The sequence below is a fragment of the Tamandua tetradactyla genome, chromosome 18 (assembly GCF_023851605.1).
Source record: "Tamandua tetradactyla isolate mTamTet1 chromosome 18, mTamTet1.pri, whole genome shotgun sequence".
Lineage (NCBI taxonomy): Eukaryota > Metazoa > Chordata > Mammalia > Pilosa > Myrmecophagidae > Tamandua > Tamandua tetradactyla.
This window is the reverse complement of record NC_135344.1, coordinates 73,508,061-73,528,801: the sequence shown is the minus strand read 5'-3', so window position 1 is coordinate 73,528,801 and position 20,741 is coordinate 73,508,061. Positions and strand designations below refer to the sequence as shown.

The following is a 20,741-nucleotide window of genomic DNA, read 5'->3' as shown; positions in this document are numbered from 1 at the left end:
CCATCATTTTGTCACAGTGACTTCAGATTTTTATTTCATGAAGTAAATAAGGAATTATCAACAAAGTTGACTGCCCAAAGTTCTCCCCCTGATCTTGTTCACTTTCCCCTCCCTAGAGGTGAGTACACACTTCCTTCTGATTCTTCCCTGACTGCACATGTACACATTCAACCCTCTCACACACATATGTGTATCACACACCACGCACAAGCATGCATGCACACACAGGTGATGCATTACTGCTTGGTCTAAGGCTATGCACGCCCTGCACCTTGCCAGCGTGCCAGGCACACCTGGCACATGGCTCAGGCCATGCAGAAAGGCAGCCCTGCACTCCACCTTCTGCCTCCAAGATTCACGCTGGTGCATTTGAGAGCATGCACTCGTTTTACGTGCCCGCTGGTTTTTTGTCATGTGACTTTGCCACATTTTTATCAGCCATTCCCTTTTTGCTGTTGCAAACAGCAATTCAGTGAACACCCTCAAACGTCCCTTCCCATGCACAGGTGCACAAGATGCTCTGGGGAGTTGCCATTTTTATTACGGATGTGACTGTGACTTAAAAATAAAATTACTGTACTGAACATCATAACGAGACACAGATAGGCTCAGCAAAATTTAAAATATTTATTAGTACGAATCAGTGTGTGTTAAACCCAAAATAATAGATACAGGTAGGGACTGTCAAGGTGAATGCTTTGCTAGCGGATACAAGGGGGAGAAGTTGTAACAATCTGTGGTGACATCTTCGAGACGCATGAACTGGGTCCAGCCCAGACAGAACCCTTGAGAGAAACATGGGAAAAGGGGCAGTTCGCACGGCAGAGCAGACACTGCGTCACCGGGCCTGGTCTAAGCAATGGCAGCTAAGAGAGTCAACCGTACACCTCATGAGTCTGAACAGATCCGAGCCCTTTAATTTAGGAGCTACCTCACCTTGTCAGGAGCCTGGCAGAGACATGAGAAGTGGAGCCCACAGTTTTCAGCCATCACCTGCCATGTTCCCTGAACTTGTTCTTCCCTCAGAAAATAAATTCATGTTTCACTGGGGCACAGCCCCCAATCACTGGCTAAAGTTTAGTTTTAGGCCATCAACCCTTTATAGCCTGCAAGGTAACGTCATACTCAGCATCCTAATGTACCATTTTTAGCTCTGAAATGGCTGGTCAATTACGTACCTAAAACAAACATCTGCATGAGCCCTTAGAGGTTTCCACTGGGAAGGAGTCCCTATGAGAAGCCATGGCTGACTTGATATAACAGAGAGCCATGAGCCAAACTCAGCCGGCCAAAGGGATTACAAGTCAGTGTAACGGATATAAATCATATTTACATATGTACAAACACACCAAACAAGAGAGAAAAGAAAACCGGGGAAAAGTAGTGGGCTTTGGGACAGGAAGCAAAGGATGGTCCCTCTCATGAAACTACATTTGGAGCTACAGGAATTTCAAGGTCTTCATATAATGTTATATGGTTATACTTCAACTATTAGAGCATCCAGTAAGTAATCCCAAGCTAAAATAAAGATGGGAAAGTCTCACTGATGGATGAGGCCCAAGCATCTCTCCTCAGAGGAGATTCCAATGCTTGTGTGCCCAAGAGCTGTCCATTCTCTCTTTGCCAACTGCCAAGAGACAAGCCTGGAAAACACTTGGAAAGTGGGCACCTCAATGATCAACTCAGATTTTTTTTTCCTTTGAAAAGAAGCATGATTATTGCTTGGTCTACAAGCAGAACCATGTCAGTGAGTAATACTGACAATGTGGAGAAAACCCTCAAGACACCGGCAGAGGATCCCTCAAGCCAGCCAAGTCCCTCTTGCCAACAGTTCTTGAGGTACCTGCCTGGAAAAGCTAAGAGGCTCTCTCATTTGAACTGGACATAAGTATTTTCCAGCCTTCCCATCCTAAGACGCTCATTCAACTCTAGCAAGTTGGGAGAAGCAGTAAGAACCTCAAATGGATGGCACATCCTTGAGGTACAGAACAAATCTGTGATTTCATCCTGCCCTATCTCCTTGACTGCGGTCAGAACGAAGCCACATGGACAAGAACGTGGCACCTGAAAACCTGCTCTTTCAAGGACACTTCTTCTGATGTGTCTTTAGATAGTGTCTCTAATCTATCAAGAGGGCAGCAGGCATGGCCCTGACAGGTCTCGAAAGCACTAGCCCACGAACTACTATGGGATCTAGGTCTTCAGTTAGTTCACGCTGGAGGTTAGGTTTTCAATAAATGCTGGCTGGCCCTTGGAAGTGCAAGAAGCAAAGTAGCAGCCAGTCCTGGCCATTCTGCTCCCTGATTAACGTGTCTAAGCCCTTTTTTTGCAGTTTTCCTGTAAAAGCCCCAAGAAAGGCTCTGCCTCTAAGAATCACCTCTCAATATAAGCCTGACAGGAAACCAACTGCTTCTTCATCACAGGTCTTTATGAAAGCTACAACGGCGAGTGGTTTTGAATATACTTTGAAATAGCTTTTCTTCTTTCCCATCTCTTTTTAATTAACTGAGTAGACAGGGAATCTGAATTCATAGAAACCTGTTCTCAGTTCATCGGCATTCCAGGGCAGCATCTCGGGTTTGCCCTGATACCTGCCTCCCCAAGCCTGGCAACTTTGAAAATGTTTTCTCTGATTTTGTCGGGGTTTAGGGGGCTAGAATCTTAAGATACTGCCTGTAATCTATAATCAGCAGCTATGGGAAGATTGCCCTTTGATCTAGACTCAAACATCCTCCAGATGATTTTTTTTTCCCTAGCTAAGACACCAGGACATATCTCTCTTGATTTTTTTTTTTTTGCATGGGCAGGCACCGGGAATCAAACCTAGGTCTCCAGCATGGCAGGTGAGAACTCTGCCACTGAGCCACCATTGCCTGCCCAGGGCATATTGCCTTAATAATTAGTACTATGGGGTGCTGCATGCCAGATGGTCTCTGGATACCATTTATATTCAACATCAGTCACTGTATTTACTGATAGTAAATACTTAAATGACGCTTTCAAACTAGGCTTTCCAACTCCCAAATTATATGCAATATTTTAGTCAGATTTGGGTTGTTCATTTATGACCCGAATGTAGAAAACTGCTGATCGATTAAAAATCAGAGGCGTGGAGAAAAGTTTCTAAAATGTGTTTCGCTTTTGTAAGAGCTCATCTTGATATTGAGTGATGGTCTAATTAGCCGTCTCAGACAAAGGCTTCATTCCAAAGCCAGCTAAAAGCTGACCTTCTCAATTAAGTTTGCTGTTCAGTAAGGGCTGGTTAGGTGACAAAGGCACTGGTGCTGAAGAAGTGGCTGAAATTTGGCTAGGTGACACAGGAAATGGTACACTATTTGGAGTCCTCCCCGACCCCCCCCCCACCCACAATAAGTCTTAAGACTTTTGTACAAATTCAACAATTCTTTGAGGTCTTGTAACAAGCAACTCAGCATCTACTCATTACCTGAAATCCATCCTCTTGTGTATTTCACGCACTACAAAGCCACTTTGCAGTGGACTCTAGCCAAGAATTTTATAAGCTCCTTTCCCAGGGGCGTTTTCTGCCCTGTTCCCTGCAGGTCCTCACTAACGCACAGCCAGTGGGCTCACTCTCTGACTGGAAGGTGCCAGGCCACCGGGACCCAGGCCCTGCGGGGAGGGCCCGGGGTGGGTTCTGGATGCTTCCAGGACGTCAGCAGCACCGCCGACCAGCGGGCGTGGTTTGCTTCCCGAGTTTGATTGCTCCATTGTTTCCATTTTCATGGGGGTCCAAGGGTGGGATCTGGCGACCTGGAAGAGAGAGCAGCCAAAGTTGAGTTCCTTCTTCCTTCGTCAACAGCGCAGCAGATTCTGCCCTCGCTGCAAACATCTACCAATGTTTGGGCTGTACAGAAAGCAGAGGAGCTACAGATGTGGTTCTTTGCCCCTTCCTTCCTCCCTCTCTCCTTCCTTTCCTTCCTTTCCTTTTTGGCTGCATTAAGTCAAACTCATGCTTAGAAAGTGGAGAAAAAGACAAAGCTGTTTCCTGATAAAACGGCTGACTTCCTCGGACTTGGAATGCTACTCGCTTCTAGGGGGACGCTCCCAACTCCCTTCTCTTTACCTGCCCAGTCTTCCCAGAACTGCTCCTGCTTCCATGAACCACTCAAGGGACTGTGACTTTAATAACAACCGCTGGGACCCATCTTGTTTGCTTCTCAACATAGAGATGAATTGGGTACCGTAATCCTCCTAGAAATGTAATTATCCTAGACTCTCTGTGTATAATCCTACAATAAAAAGTTAAAAGGCAAGGGAGAAGGATAGGAGGTGACAGCTAAAGGGTATGGGGTTTCTTTTTCAGGTAGTGAAAATGTTCTAAAATTGTCGGCGGTGTTGCACATATCTGGATATTCTAGAACCCACTTGACTGTATGCTTTAAAAGGGGTTAAACTGTGTGGTATGTGAATTATATCTCCATAAAGCTGTTTATAAGAAAATGCAATGGAATCTGGAAACAAATATTTGCTTAGAACCTCACAGTTTTCAAAGATTTTCACAGATACCATCCTCACTTACTTCTGTGAAATTATCACCATCCTATTACAATTAAGAGAATATGTTCTATTTGCTAAAAAGGCCACACTGATAATAAGTGGTACAGCTGGCTCTTCAACCTGCAACTCAATTTTCTGATAGATCCTAAAGCCACGCTCATCCCGTGGTACATATTAGCTCTCTATTCTGCTTTTCTCTCTCTCACTGAAAAGGGCATGAAACACTAGCTCCAAAATAAGGAATTTTTACTAGCTAAGTAGGATCTTAGTTTTTACTAAGTAACTAGTAATTAGAAAAAGAAGGGAAAAGGAATTTAGTTACAAAAAACAAAGTCCTTAGGCTGATTGTTACCTAAGGCCCAGAAAGAAAAGTCAACCCCCCCTGGCAGAGCTGCATTTTCACAAGGGGCAGAAATAGTTGACTTCCAAGGGTCCTACACTGCACTGTGCAGGCTGAACGGTGGGACGGTTCATCAAAGCTAATGCATGAAGGTTAGGGTCATTGGCAAGTGTCCAAAATCCAAAATGAACGGTATAGCTCTTCATCTCATGACGGAGAAACTAAAAAGGTGACAATGATTTCTGCAGCTATTGCTTCTGTCATTTTGTAAAGAAACAAAGCTATTCAATGTTTTTGCAGGCCATTCTCATGTAAGTGTGTGTATTAGTTAGGGTTCTCTAGAGAAACAGAATCAACAGGGAACACTTGCAAATATAAAATTTATGAAAGTGTCTCACGTGACTGTAGGAATGCAGAGTCCAAAATCCACAGGGCAGGCTACGAAGCTGATGACTCCAATGGATGGCCTGGATAAACTCCACAGGAGAGGCTTACCAGCCAAAGCAGGAATGCAACCTCTCTCCTCTGAGTCCTCCTTAAAAGGCTTCCCATGATTGGATTTAGCATCACTAATTGCAGAAGACACTCCCCTTTGGCTGATTACAAATGGAATCAGCTGTGGATGTAGCTGACGTGATCATGACCTAATCCTATGAAATGTCCTCATTGCAACAGACAGGCCAGCGCTTGCCCAATCAGATGAACAGGTACCACAACTTGGCCAAGTTGACACCTGTCCCTAACCATGACAGTGTGTATTTCCCTCTTCTGGGCATGATGTGTGTATGTGTATGCGTATGTGTGTATGTTTTGAATCACAATTAAAAGGAAGTGTTTGCCCCTTATAAGAGGAGAAAGTCTCCAGAGTGGAAACTCAGCAGCCTTTAAGTCCCCTCCCTTCCAATAGTGACTGTTGATTTTGCCCTCTGGCGCCGGTTAGAGAACCACACTCGGACCATGCCCTCATTGAGCCCGAGCTGCTGAGCCCTGTGGCTGATCTGCTGGGGCATGGGTTTGGGGCATTGCAGGAATGTGTTCTCCAGGTGGCCTCTCATTCAGTTCTCCATGCTTGTCCACTTTCTCTTTGGGCCTGCTGCGGGAGGGGCTCCATTTTGCACGTCTTGTCAGCTTTCTCCACCAACATATGTAGCAGGGGCCACATCTTTGCATGTCCTTGAAACTCAGCCGTAGAGCCTCAAAATGGTAGATGGCCATTGGGGTGAATTCCTTTCCAAAGAGAAACCCCATGGGGAGCCCCACATCAGCCTGAGTGTACCCCAGGTGAGCCTCTTTTGTTTCAAGAATTGGGCAAACTCACAAAGGATAGGTGAAGTCTACTTAAAATTAGGCCTAAGAGTCACCTCCAGAGAACCTCTTTCGTTGCTCAGATGTGGCCTCTCTCTCCAGCCAACACAACAAGCAAACTCACCACCCTCCCCCTGTCTACGTGGGACATGACTCCCAGGGGTGTGGACCTTCCTGGCAATGTGGGACAGAATTCCTGGAATGAGCTGAGACTCAGCATCAAGGGATTGAGAAAACCTTCTCGACCAAAAGGGGGAAGAGAGCAATCAGTCAAAATAAAGTGTCAATGGCTGAGAGATTCCAAACAGAGTCGAGAGGTTATCCTGGAGGTTATTCTTACGCATTAAGTAGGTATCACCTTGTTAGTCAAGATGTAATGGAGAGGCTGGAGGGAACTGCCTGAGAATGTAGAGTGTTCCAGTAACCATGTTTCTCGAAGATGATTGTATAATGATATAGCTTTCACAAAGTGACTGTGTGACTATGAAAACCTTATGTCTGACGCCCCTTTTATCTACCTTATCAACAGATGAGTAAAACATATGGAATAAAAGTAAATAATGGGGGAAAAATGTTAAAATAAATTTAGATTGAAATGCTAGTGATCAATGAAAGGGAGGGGTAAGAGGTATGATCTGTATGAATTTTTTTCTATTTTCTTTTTATCTCTTTTTCTGAATAGATGCAAATGTTCCGAGAAATGATCATGATGATGAATATGCAACTACGTGATGATATTGTGAATTACTAATTATATATGTAGAACGCAATGATCAACATAAGAATGTTTACATTTGTCTGGTGTTTTTTGATATTTAAAAAATAAAATTTAAAAAATTTTTAAAAAGTTAAGAATGATTGCATTTGGTGGTTTTTGGTATTTTAGAAAAATTAAAAAAATAATAAAAAAATAAATACATTTTATAACTATGTTAAAATGCATTTTGAAATGTATTGTTTTGTATATATATTTCACAATAAAAATATTTAAGAAAAAAAAAAGAATTGGGCAAACTGTCCAAACTGTCCAAGTTCTTCCTGTACAGCTTCGATGTCCCGGGTCTTCTCAAGGTTTTGCTCCAGCTTCTCCTGGTCCTGCATCAAGGTACCAGGGGTAGCAGCGCAGGGCTGAGGGGTCTCCAGCCTCACTCCATCTGAAGTCCATGGTGGGTCAACCTTCAACAGAACTCCTACGGCAGGGTGCACATGGGGACTCCCCACACCTCAGCGCCCAGCCGGACCCCCGGCCCGAACCCTGGTCCACCCCCCAGGAAGGCCCGGCAGGCTCAACCAGGTCCGAGGTCAACCCTGCCCAGCTCCAGGCCCATCGCCTGTGCAGAACTGTGGGGGCCAGAAGGCAAAGTCTCAAGCCTGATGCCCCTCCCTGGAGAAAGAAGGGGTCCCAAGCCAGGACCTGTAGAGTGAGGGCTCGACAACCAGCACTTTCTAAAGAGCTACTCTAATGAAGTGTCCCTGACTCCTGGAGAGAAAGTGCTGCGTTTCAGAGGGATGATGTATGTGGCCGAGTTAGATGTTCCAGGGCCCTACCTCATTAGGTGCAAAAAGCAAAGGTCCCTATCACACCACCTGACACCCTCAGGAGGCACCGGAAATATTTTTGGTACAAAATTATAACTTTGATGGGTGCAACCAGGAGACAAGTACTATTTACCTATCAGTTTAAGGGGTGAAATGTTTAACTGATTTTGACAATATAAAAATCAATACTTTATATTAACATCAACTTGGTGTTATTCTTAGATGAACTCTGAAGTTAGCAAAACAGCAGTAACCTTTTGGTCCTTCCTTATGTACATACCTTCTGTGGCAGTTTTCAAATTTTTTTCCCTAGGAAAATACCCGAAATATGGATTTTAAGCTGTCAGTACCATTTTTTTCTTTTGCTTTTTTTAAATGCACTTTTATTGAGATATATTCACACACCATACAACCATCCAAAGTATACAATAAAGGCTCACACTATCATCATGTAACTATTCAGCACCATTTTTTCATTACAAAGGTCTGTTTAATGAAAATCTTTATCAATGTTGCATGTCTAACTAGAAAAAAATAAAAGCATCATGTTCTTTTCTCAGTTCTCTTGGGTCCTTGACTTGCAAGATTTCAAAAATCGGAGTGCAAAATGAGACGGAAAATGAAGACCTCTTCAAATTTCTTCCTAATTTTACAACTCACCTGTCTATGTTTCCTTTTTTTTTTTTTTAACTTTTTTTTATTGTATACCATAACATATACACAAAGCAAAGAAAGAAAAAAGCAATAATTTTCAAAGCACACTTCAACAAGTAGTTATAGGACAGGTCCCAGAGTTTGTCATGGGCTACCATTCCATCATCTCAGATTTTTCCTTCTAGCTGCTCCAGAATATTGGAGGCTAGAAGAAATATATATATTTTTATCTTCACAACTGACTTTTTTTTTCCTTTTTGTGAAGAATAACATATATACAAAAAAGCAATAAATTTCAAAGTACATTGCAACAAAATAGTTATAGAACATATTTCAGAGGTTGGTATGGGTTATAATTCCACAATTTTAGGTTTTTATTTCTAGCTGCTCTAAGGTACTGGAGGCTAAAAAAAAATCAATATAATGATTCAGCAATCATATTCATTTGTTAAACCCAACCTTCCCTCTGTAACTCCATCACCTTGGACCTTTCTCCCACTCTTTAGGGGTATTTGGGTCCTGCCCATTCTAACTTTTTCATGTTGGAAGGGGCTGTCAATAATATGGGGTAGGGGGATGGAACTAGTTGATGTTCTGGAGAGGCTGGGCCCTCTGCATTTCAGGACTTATCTGGTCCAGGGACCCGTCTGGAGGTTGTAGGTTTCTGGAAAGTTATCCTAGTGCATGAAACCTTTGTGGAGTCTTATATAATGCCCTAGGTGTTCTTTAGGATTGGCAGGAATGGTTTTGTTTGGGGTTTGGAAAGTTATGATAGGTAGCAATGTCTAACTGAAGCTTGTGTAAGAGTGACCTCCAGTGTGGCCTCTTGACTGTACTTGAACTTTCTCAGCCACTGCAACCTTAGTTGTTACACTCCTTTTCCTCCTTTTTTGTTAGGATGGCAATGTTGAGTCCACAGTGCCAGGCTCATCCCTGGGGGTCATTTCCCATGCTACCAGGGAGACTTTCACCCCTGGATGTCATGTTAGGTAGTGGGGAGGGCAATGGTTTCACTTGCAGAGTTGGGCTTAGAGAGAGAAAGGCCAAATCTGAGGTCCTCTAAAGGTGACTCTTAGGCATACCTGTAGGTAGGGTAAGCTCTGCTACATACATAAGCTTCACAAGAGCAAGTCTCAAGATCAAGGGCTTGGCTTATTGATTTGGGTGTCCCTAATGTTTGGCACAGTATCCAGGGTTTCCCCAGTGGTAAAGTTTAATAGTTCCATAATTTTTCTCCCATCCCTCAAAGGACTTTTATTCAGCAGCATTTTTTAAATTGATAAAACAATATATAAACATACAAACATTCCATATATGGTGTACAATCAGTGGCTCACAATACCATCACATAGTTGTATATTCCTCACACGATCATTTTTTGAACACCTGTATCACTGCAGCATAAGAAACAAAAAAGAAAAACCTCATATATGCCATAACCCTTTTACCCCTCTCTCTCATTGACCGCTAGAATTCCTATCTACTCAATTTATTTTAACCTTTGTTCCCCCATTACTTGTTTATTTTTATCCATATTTTTTACTCATCTGTCCATACCCTAGTTAAAAGGAACATCAGACACAAGGTTTTCACAATTACACAGTCACATCATGAAAGCTATATCATTATATCATCGTCAAGAAACAACACTACTGGAACACAGCTCTACAGTTTCAGGTACTTCTGTCTATTCACTCCAACACAACATAAACTAAAAAGGGGATATCTATATAATGCATAAGAATATAAGAATAACCTCTCAACTCTGTTTGAAATCTTTCAGCCACTGACACTTTGTCTCATTTCTCTCTTCCCTCTTTTGGTTGAGAAGGTTTTCTCAATCACTTGATGCCAGGTCCCAGCTTATACAGGGATTTCTATCCCACGTTGCCAGGGGTATTTACACCCCAGGGAGTTATGTCCCATGTAGGGGGCAGGGCAGCGAGAAGCCAGCTTCTTAGAAGTGCCAGGTCCTTTTCTTCTTTTTGTATGTTGTTAGGTGGGGGTCACACTTCATTCTTTTCCATGTGAATATCCTGTTATCAGAGCACCATGTGTTGAAAAAAAATTTTTTGGAGTGCACGGGCTGGGAATCAAACCAGGTCTCGTATGGCAGGCAAGAATTTTAGCATGGAACCATCCGTGCACCCTCAGGTCCTTTTATCTTCAGAATATTCCATATCACTCTTATCAGAACAAAATATTTCCCAAAGACAGAACTGTTGCTGTTTCTCCAGAGTTCATTTTTCTCATTTGGTGGAAAGGGTTTGGAGAGTTGAGAAGGTCAGTATTCCGGTTACGTGCATGTGGACAAGTTATTTCCTATCTGAGCCTCACCGAGACAAAGACCAGGAGGTGACTTGGAATTATAATGCGGTGTAGACACGGCCATTCTGGAGGGACTGATGACAAGACCAGGAAACCCCAGGACGCAGGTCTTGGGCGTGGATTAGCGGATGTGCGTGGACCCTGCCTGCCGCTCCCCAGCCCCCGCTTCTACTGAGCACTCCACCTGGGAGGAGTCATGCACATTCCAGCTTCCAGCAGAGCTAGCAGAAAGGAAGTGCTCCCACTTGAAAGCAGAGAAAGAAGAAAGCCAGATCCTAACAATGAGGCAAGCCCCCCTTGGAAAGGGCACTGTGAAAGCAGAGCGGGAGCTCCGATTTTGTGGTCTCAGGTATTTAGAACCTACTGAAAGGTTAAATGCACTTACACAAAAGAACGGCCTTGGAAGAGGGCCACGGTATTCTGTTCCAAGGTGATCACCTTGGAACACTGTTAAATCAGTATTATTTACATGGGCACAGAGTTGGACAAAGAATATATATATGTATAAACATCTGAAAACGCTCTGAGCTTCATCTGTGTATTTCTACTCTTACAAAATGTCCTCTAAGCCCGCAACCTCTGTAACAAGTTGTCCTTGAGTATAAATCTAGACCTGAGTGTTTATTTTAATAGGGTTTGGATGGTGTAAGACTCTGTTTGGGAAAAGTTAAAAGGCTTTTCTGTTCAAGTTTGGTTTTCCCGAAAGCTGACAGCCTAGAGAAAAAGCAGGTTTTATAAATGACTCCTCAGGAATGCAAGACATGAAAACAAATTCTAAGCCTATAAATTTTACTCCGCTCTGGACTGGTGGATGTAATGCTTTTGCAAAGAGCAAAAATAAAGCAGCAAGCTTCGCTGCAGCTGTTCCCTTTCCTTGTAGGGTGGAGCAGCCATTTCCTGTGCGAGCTCTGAGTCCTCCTTGAAACTTCGGCTGTCTCCAGTCTGCTCTCCTGCTCCTTCCACTCCCAGGATTTACTTGGCTCAGCCATCTTCGGTTTGGCCTTAAGGGTTGGCAGTTGTATAACTTCTGTTTCTCGATCCTGATTTTCTGAATCATCTGAGATCAGTAAATCAACCAAGTTTACTAGCACTTGGCAAAATTTACTCTTGATACTGGCCCCCGAGCCTCTCCATTTTGTGGAGCACAAATGGAATTCTGCCCTAAGAATACAGAACAGGGCAGCCATGAAATCTGAGGTCATTCCCTGTGCCTTCCCTCTTGCAGCCAGAGAACTCAATATCGGAATTCCTAGGAGACCTTAGATAGTCGGAGAAAGAGTTTGGCCATGAAGAATGAGCTCACATTCCATGCAGGACTAGAATGCTTTAGGAGGCAGGACGCGCCGGGGACTTGTCCAAGAGAGGTCAGGGGGAAGCAGAAAGCAAAAATGTGAAGTGAAACTGCAGGAAGAGACCTGGCAGCATGCAGCAACTGACTGCAAGTGGGAAAGTCAAGACGGGGATCAAAAAGACTTAAGTTATACATCTACGGACTTGAAGGAAGGTTTATGCCACCAATAGAGAGAGGGAAAAGGGGAAGGGCTAGAAATCCAAAACCGCAAATGTCTACAACACAGACAAGCTTATGTTTCTTTTAAGTTTTTAAGCCAGGCCTGTCATTTTATTGTATATTTATGTGATCATCATTAAAAAAAGGCTAAAACACAGTAATATAAAATTTAAATTACAATTACTTAAAATGCAGCCCCTAATGAATGAATGGACCTAGGGTTTGTAAATGGATGGCTACTAATATCACACAGAAAAGTCAGATATTAAGTATCTCTTGATGAAACAAAACAAAACCAGCTGTGAAATACCCTTGCCTCCCTAAAATTGAACCTGAATCTGATGCAGCCTCTAGATCCACCAGCCAATTTGCAGTCTGCACAGCAGGGAGAGGGGGACCCTAAAATGACACCAAGGAGATGCAATCAGCAAAATCAATTCTGTGGGAGAATCTGCAGGACAACTGATCCAAGCTCTTCAATAACAAATCGCATGAAGGAAATAAACAGTGGGAGATGCAGGGAGACCCTATCGCTTAAGAGGGGCTTACAAGACCTAATAATCCCTGGAACTTATTTGGAGCCTCATTCAACAGCCTATAAAGTGCAAACAAAGAAACCATTTATGGCAATTATGAGATATTTGGAAATTTGAAACAAAATAGAATATTTAATGATATTAATGAATATGATTATAGCATTAGTTATTGTGACAATTTTATTATATAAAAAACATACATACTGAACATATTTTGCAGATGATATTGTGTCTAGAATTCTCTTTATAATAATTGCTATTTTACACATGACGCAGTTTGGGGTAGAGGGCAAACAAGTTTAGTTATGGGTCTGTGATGGTTCATTATATTATTCTACATATATATATGATTGAAATTTCCAGAATAAAGATTTCATTTTCAAGTTCCCTGTTATCTCATTACCACGAAACAATGGTTAACATTTTAATGCATATCCTTCCCATTTTTTTCCCCAGAAGAATATATATATTTTTACTAGCATATGTATTTCATCATTCGTATTTCAGGAAATTGGAATATTATATACACTTCTCAGTAACTTTAATTTCACAGCCAATGATTTATCTGACTTAAAAGTCAGTAAATAAAGATTTACATCATCATTTTGTAATCATGTGTTTGTGCTGGTGTACCATGCTTTTTGAAAACTGTTTCCCAACTGCTGGACGGGTAAAGCATTTCCTGTTTTTCACAATCATGAATAATGCGACCACGAGACGCGATACCGACGATAGGCTGTCTTATGGCATGCCTGCTAACCCTGGGCCTCTCGTCTGTATGACCAAGAACAAGTGACAGACCTCTCTGCGCCCCAAACTCCCCATATGTAAAATAGCGACAACAGTACTGTCTATTCACAGGATGGCGCACGCATTCATGAGTCGACAGATATCTATCTACACACTGGCTGGGCAACAAACAGCTTGCTGCACGCTAAACATTATTACTGCAATTTGCACAAGTGACCTTAGGAATTCTGGGTGAAAAGACAAGACATTTTTGAGGCTTTGCTACTCATGTGTCAAGGTTCTAAAACGACCCCATGTCACAGGCATCTGCTGCTCCTGCATTGGTTAAAGTATATTTTTCGGTAGGAATAAAAGTGGAAAACTTTGTCCTCTCCTTGTCCCCTAACAGCTAAACTTATCTTCAGCTGACAGCTTTGCCACTATTAGAAAATTTGCAAATGTCTTTGTTTTCTTTTTAAATTTCTTTATCCAGTTCTAACCCAAAAAGAAGTAAAAGTGACTTCCTAGAGAATTAAAAAAAAATCCCTTGGGTTTAAAAGAGATAACACTCCTGTGCAACTAGCGATTATAGAATAAGACACAAATACAGCCCACAAGTCTCCTCGTCTTTCCAATTAACACCCTATTCTAATTTTTCTATACCCATATGCTTTCACCTCTAATTATATTCACTTAAAAAAAAAAAAAACACGTATTTCCCACCTTGTTCTCAAACTAACAACAAACAAAGAACTCAGTCTGATGTCTGCAGTGTGCCCAAATAACACGCTCAGGAGAAAAGCCCTGCGTTTGTCTTCACCACCATCACTTCCAAACTAACTAGAGCAAAAGCACAGCTGCCTGCCTGGCGTCCCGTCCCAAACCAGACATTTTTCTGGTGAGCCTATAACCCTATCTCTCTTTGTCCTTCGGAAGAGAGTGGGGGGAGAAAGAGGTATTGGAGTTGAATAATTAAAACCCAGAAAACAAAACTTGTGCTCCTCACAATCACAAATCCAGCCTCAGAGAACTTGCTCCCAGGCCAACCTTCCCCATTTAGGTCCGCCGTGCCCCAAGTTGTTGAAACAAGAGGCCTGGGAGCGACTATGGGCACCGCCCTCCCCCTTGTCCCAGATATCCAACTCATTCCCCGGTAGTGGCACTATCTCAAAAATATTTCTGAAATCTATCTGCATTTCTCTCCACCCTTGTTCTAGCCATTTCTCTTCTCGATGATTGCCACAACATCCTAGCTGTTGGAGCATGGCTAAAACTTCTGCCTTCCATTCTCCAAGGGTGACCTTTCTGTAAATGTCAACTGGATATGCCACACTCCAGCCTAAAATACTTGAGGGACTTCTGATGGCATTTATAATACACTGCAACCCCCAACTCCCACTCCTTCCTTCCGGTTTCGAGGCCCTGCAATGGTCTGCCTCATACCCACATCTCTAACCTCACCTCTCTGGCCCACACTCGAGTCCACCACCCTCTAGCTCACTGGTTGCCCCTCTCTTCCTTTAATGGACCACATAGTTTCCTGCCTTGGGGACTGTGCTCCGCTGCCTGAAGAACTTTTTCTTTTTCTTTTTGCACCGGGAATTGAACCTGGGTCTCCGCGGCATCACAGGTGAGAATTCTGCCTGCTAAGCCACTGTCGCACTGACCCAGGAAGAACTTTTTAGCTCTCTGCCTGTTCTAGTTTGCTAGCTGCCAGAATGCAACACACCAGAAATGGATTGGCTTTTAATAAAAGGGGATTTATGCCATTAGTTCTTCAGAGGAAAGGCAGCTATCAACTGAGGTTCTTTCTTACGTGGGAAGGCACAGCGTGATCTCTGCTGGCCTTCTCTCCAGGCCTCTGGGTTCCAACAACTTTTCCTGGGGTGATTCCTTTCTGCATCTTCAAAGGCCTGGGCTGAGCTGCGAGGGCTGAGCTGTGAGTGCTGAGGTGAGGTATGCTGAGATGCTTGGGCTGTGCTACGTTGAGCTCTCTCATTTAAGCACCAGCCAATTGAATCAAACATCATTCGCTGCAGCAGGCACGCCTCCTAGCCAACTGCAGATGTAATCAGCAACACATGAAGTTCATGTACCATTGGCTCATGTCTGCAGCAATAGACCTAGGTACCTTCACCTGGCCAAGTTGACACGTGACTCTAACTACCACATTGCCCAACTAGCTTCTTCTCATTTTTCAGGCAGGCCCAGCTTAAAGTCATTTCCTTGGGGAGGCTGTCCCCACCCAACCTGTCTTATCTCTCACAGTCCCTGTCCTTTTCCTCCATAGCATGTATTGCAATGTGCAATTATACCCCTATTTCACTTTTTGGTTAAAGGTTGTCCTGCCAACACAGACACACACAATTTCAGTTTGTCCTGTTCACCATTAATCCCCGACGTCTGGCTTGTTGAGTGAATGAAAGAATGAAAGAAACTCGGCTTGGCCAAACTTCTTGGTGTCAGTCAATCCTAAGAGTCCCCATAGAAAAGTAACTACAATTAACTTGACTGAGTGACCCTCTGAAATATGACCCCCCAGAAAAGGATGAGGGTCTAAATCCAACCCCCTGAACTCAGCACACCACTATTTACCGGTCTGATCTTTGTAGGGAATAGAAAAGAATGAAACTTCTGCTCCCCAAGAACTTCCAGTCTCACTGAGGACAAGGCAGGTAACAGAAACCCTTGGAGAACTATTGAAAGATAAACTATGTGCAAATGACCAAGGGAGACGCCACTGGAGAGAGCTGGAACGGATGGAAACTTCATGACGGAGGAAGATTTGAACTGGACCTTGAAGGAATTGGGGTTTGAGGGGAGAGACAGAGAGAAAAGGAGTGACACCGCAGTACAGGGCCAGAGTAAGTGTATCCAGCAGAGGATAGAGACAAACCTGCCAAGGAGCAAACACCGAAATCACAGCCCTGGAGACCTGTCTTTCAGGTTACGCCAAACACACAGACAGGAAGAGTAGTTCCAGATGGAAGACCATCAAGATTTTTTGGTTTTGCTTTTAATTTTTAGCACCATAATAAGTATATGGCAACACAAGGTCCTTTGGGCTTTCATACAACTATTTCAAAAATTCAAATGTATGATTATTTTCTTGGCCAAGAATTTTTCTCCTTATATTTGAACTCAGAGAGGAAATGTTTAGCATTGAAACTAAAGCTATAAGAACCCCAAACAGAAAAATGAACAGATCCTGTGTAGAAACGTATGGAAGAGAATTAGCTCCATGCAATGGGGGTGGGGGAGTACATCCAAAATGTGATTTTGAAAGAAGTCTCTGGAAAAATTAAAAGATCAAAAAAAGCAATCAAAAGATTATGCATTATTTGTGGGTCTAAAGACTGTGCACAGACTGTCCACACCAGGACAGCACTTAAATCTCTTCTAGTCTTTAAAAAATACTTAATATTTTGGCAAACAAATCCCAGTTAGCAGATGTAATAGCTCATGTCCAGAACACACAGTTGTCCCACTTCTGGTTTATGAACACTCTAGGAACATAAAAGAGAACTGTTTGCCTTTCCATCCAAGTCACTGTGAATTTATTTTGCTTAACCACACCTTTTTAAAGGACTTTGCCTTGCACTAGTCATTCTCGGTTTTTCACTGCATCTTCTCTCCCAGGCATATTTGCCTTGGAACATTGCTTTGGGGAGCTTAGGTGTCAGCAATATCTGGTTCTATTTTAAGCTCAGGGAGGAGTGCATGTAATACAAGTAGGAGCAGGGAAAAGGAAAACAGATGAAACGTCTGCTGCAGTATATTTAGGAGTGCTTGGTGCTGCGTTTTAAATTAACCTGTAATTAGGCTACAAAACCCCAATCTGAAGAAATTCACTTGAAGGAGTAAAGAGAGGGGAAGCCACAGAGCTTGCAACTACCTACATGGACAGAGATTTCTGCCATGGACTGTGTGTTGTAAGCTTTTTGTTTGGTTGTTTTTGTGAAGGCAATTATAACCATGGCATAACAAAACAGCAACAAACAATTATTTATTTCACATGAAAGATGAGGTGAGGCATGTATTCTAAAGCCTATATAGGGATTACTTACTGTGAGGCCATAACTACCCAGGTGCTTTAAGCAGCACACTTGTTTTTTCCTCCAGCCGGGAGGAAAGCTGGATCTAAGGATTTGATTGTTCAAATTCCCCATCACTTGGAGCCGTAGAGCCTTCAGACACGAGAAGGGATTTACACTGGCCGAGCCATGCAAAGAAAGGATCTTGTCCTTCTTTGACGCCCTCATTTCATTTCCTCTTTTAATAATGACTCTCATAAGCCTCAGATAGCTTCCGTGCTGGTGCAGAAATCTCAAAATGTACAAGGTCCGCAGCTCTGGGGCCTGCAGCCTGCTCTCTACTCTGCAGGCCACAGCAGGCGTCCAAGGAGCCAGCGTTGGGGAGAATGCCCTACAAAATATAAGGTGCTGGGCACAAGAAGGGCATGGACGTAATAGTCAGCAGAAGCTATCTTGCTTTACTAATTACAAGAAAAGGAAATGTATTTAGTCATGCAACTAGCCTAAAATACCAGAGAAGCTCAAAGTCACCAGAAGAGAATGAGCTGGATCTGGGGATACAGGAGGTTAACGGAATGAGCTCAACTTCCACTCTCCTGGCTGTCACCAAGAGTTACAAAACTTAAAGAGCAGCTGAGTGGGCTCTTTAAATCAGAGCATGGGACCCGTTCATTATTGGGAAGGAGCAGGGCCCTAGGAAATGAGGGTTTTCTGTTATCACTCTGGAGTTCAGCCATTCAGGTCAGCAAGCTAAAATAACTATTTTGTGGAAAGCATGAAATAAGAGCAGGAAGAAAAAAAAACCTTGCCAAGGTGGAAGGAAGGGAAGGTGATGTGGACTGCAGGGAACAAGGAGAGCTGGGGCTGCAGGGGGGTTTCACAAGCATTCTGTTGGCACTGCCTCACAGAGTAACACAGGTCAGAGTTCCCCATCTCCAGTGAATTCACCTTTAAGCCAAAAGAAACAAACAAGAGAGTCTCTGTTGTGGGTTCTCAGGGTATAAAGTAATGAACGAAAACCAGTTCAACAGAAATCGGATCTGTTCTGGGAAGTGCCAGCCCCCTTGACTTTGAGAGCTGCCAACAGTGAGCTCAGGCAGAAGCAAGACCCGTCATCAGTTTTCCTTCTGGAACCTTCTATGGCCAAGGAATTTGAACACAACTGCTAAATGGTCAGGGGGCCCACATTTCCTAAGGTGTAGCCAACACTTAACTAAACATATGTACTTTCTGCAATGCCCCAAATGAATGCTGGTTGAAGTTCCCTGCAAGCGCCTCAGACAGCCACGGGCAGGACCAAAAAACCATGCCAGGGAGAACTTAAGAATGCGAATTCTGACCATTCTGAATCCTCAGGCTACAGAGAGATGTAGGTGAGGCCATTAGCTGGGAAAGAGCTTTGGATAAATGCTATTTGTGGGGAACCAGCACAGAGAAAGTAAAAAGCACGTGACTAGAAACTGAGATGAGGGAGCTCTCCCCTTCCATCAACTTATCAGAAGTGCAGACACCTGTACAAATGGATGGCCCACACAATTTCCAATTTCAGGTCACATGGGATGGAAATGTTATTTTTTATTGATGTTCCATCAGGCAAAATAAGTTGTTAAAAGGTTCCCTTACTTCCGGAGAAGATGGCGGCTTAGTAAGACGCGCGGGTCTTAGTTTCTCCTCCAGAAAAGCAACTAAAGAAACAGAAACAATACGAAACAGCTCCCGGAGTCACGACAGAGACCAAAAAGACAGCGTACCCCATTCCGGAACAGCTGAACGGGCAGGGAGAATCTGCTGCGGTGAGCTACCCGAGGGGCGCGCGTTTTCCCGGCCGGGGCGGCTGGCGACTGGGGTCCCCTCCACTCACGTGGCTCACCGGCCTGACTGGGAATTTTGGATAGCGGGGCCCTCCCGTCACGCTTGGCGTTTCGGGCCAGCTGGGCAATTAGGACCGGCACTCTCCCAAGCCGCGGCGGCCAGCGACCCCCACCTCCACGCGCGGTTTCCCGGGCCAACTGCGGTGCAGACAGACGAGCGTCACGAGCGCCACCTACTGGGCAGGAAAAGAAAAACAGAGCCCAGAGATTTCACAGAAAAAGCTTTCAACCAGCTGCGTAACACACCCAGGGAAATCTGATCAAATGCCCAGACACCAGCAGAAAATAATGGATGACGCTCGGAAAATTGAAGATATGGCCCAGTCAAAGGAACAAACCAATAGTTCAAATGAGATACAGGAGCTGAGACAACTAATGCTGAATATACGAACAGAAATGGAAAAATTCTTCAAAAACCAAATCAATAAATTGAGGGAGGACATGAAGAAGACATGGGCTGAACAAAAAGAAGAAATAGAAAATCTGAAAAAACAAATCACAGAACTTATGGGAGTGAAGGACAAAGAAGAAAAAATGGAAAAAACAATGGATACCTACAATGGTAGATCTAAAGAGGCAGAAGCTACAATTAGTGAACTGGAGGATGGAACATCTGAATTCCAAAAAGAAACAGAAACTATAGGGAAAAGAATGGAAAAACTTGAGCAGGGGATCAGGGAACTGAATGACAATATGAAGCGCACAAATATACGTGTTGTGGGTGTCCCAGAAGGAGAAGAGAAGGGAAAAGGAGGAGAAAAACTAATGGAAGAAATTATCACTGAAAATTTCCCAACTCTTATGAAAGACCTAAATTTACAGATCCAAGAAGTGCAGCGCACCCCAAAGAGAATAGACCCAAATAGGCGTTCTCCAAGACACTTACTAGTTAGAATGTCAGAGGTCAAAGAGAAAGAGAGGATCTTGAAAGCAGCAAGAGAAAAACAATCTGTCACATACAAGGGAAACCCAATAAGACTATGTGTAGATTTCTCAGCAGAAACCATGGAAGCTAGAAGACAGTGGGATGATATATTTAAATTACTAAAAGAGAAAAACTGCCAACCAAGACTCCTATATCCAGCAAAATTGTCCTTCAAAAATGAAGGAGAAATTAAAACATTTATAGACAAAAAGTCACTGAGAGAATTTGTGACCAAGAGACCAGCTCTGCAAGAAATACTAAAGGGAGCACTAGAGTCAGATACGAAAAGACAGAAGAGAGAGGTATGGAGTAAAGTGTAGAAAGAAGGAAAATCAGATATGATATATATAATACAAAAGCCAAAATGGTAGAGGAAAATATTATCCAAACAGTAATAATACTAAAAGTTAATGAACTGAATTTCCCAATCAAAAGACATAGAATGGCAGAAT

The 20,741-nt window shown here is 43.2% G+C and overlaps 1 protein-coding gene and 1 pseudogene across 2 annotated transcripts in view; both read right to left on the bottom strand.

Moving 5' to 3' along the window:
• Positions 1–608: 608 nt before the first annotated feature.
• RAB31 (RAB31, member RAS oncogene family) overlaps positions 609–20,741 on the bottom strand; it is a 165,103-nt gene continuing 144,970 nt past the window's right edge. For both annotated transcript variants that reach the window (XM_077135982.1, XM_077135981.1), the window contains exon 7: positions 609–3,771. In XM_077135982.1, the coding sequence (XP_076992097.1) occupies positions 3,674–3,771 (98 nt within the window). In that variant the 3' untranslated portion in view covers positions 609–3,673. The remainder of the gene's footprint in view (positions 3,772–20,741) is intronic.
• On the bottom strand, positions 5,662–7,465 carry LOC143662778 (POU domain, class 5, transcription factor 1-like; annotated as a pseudogene).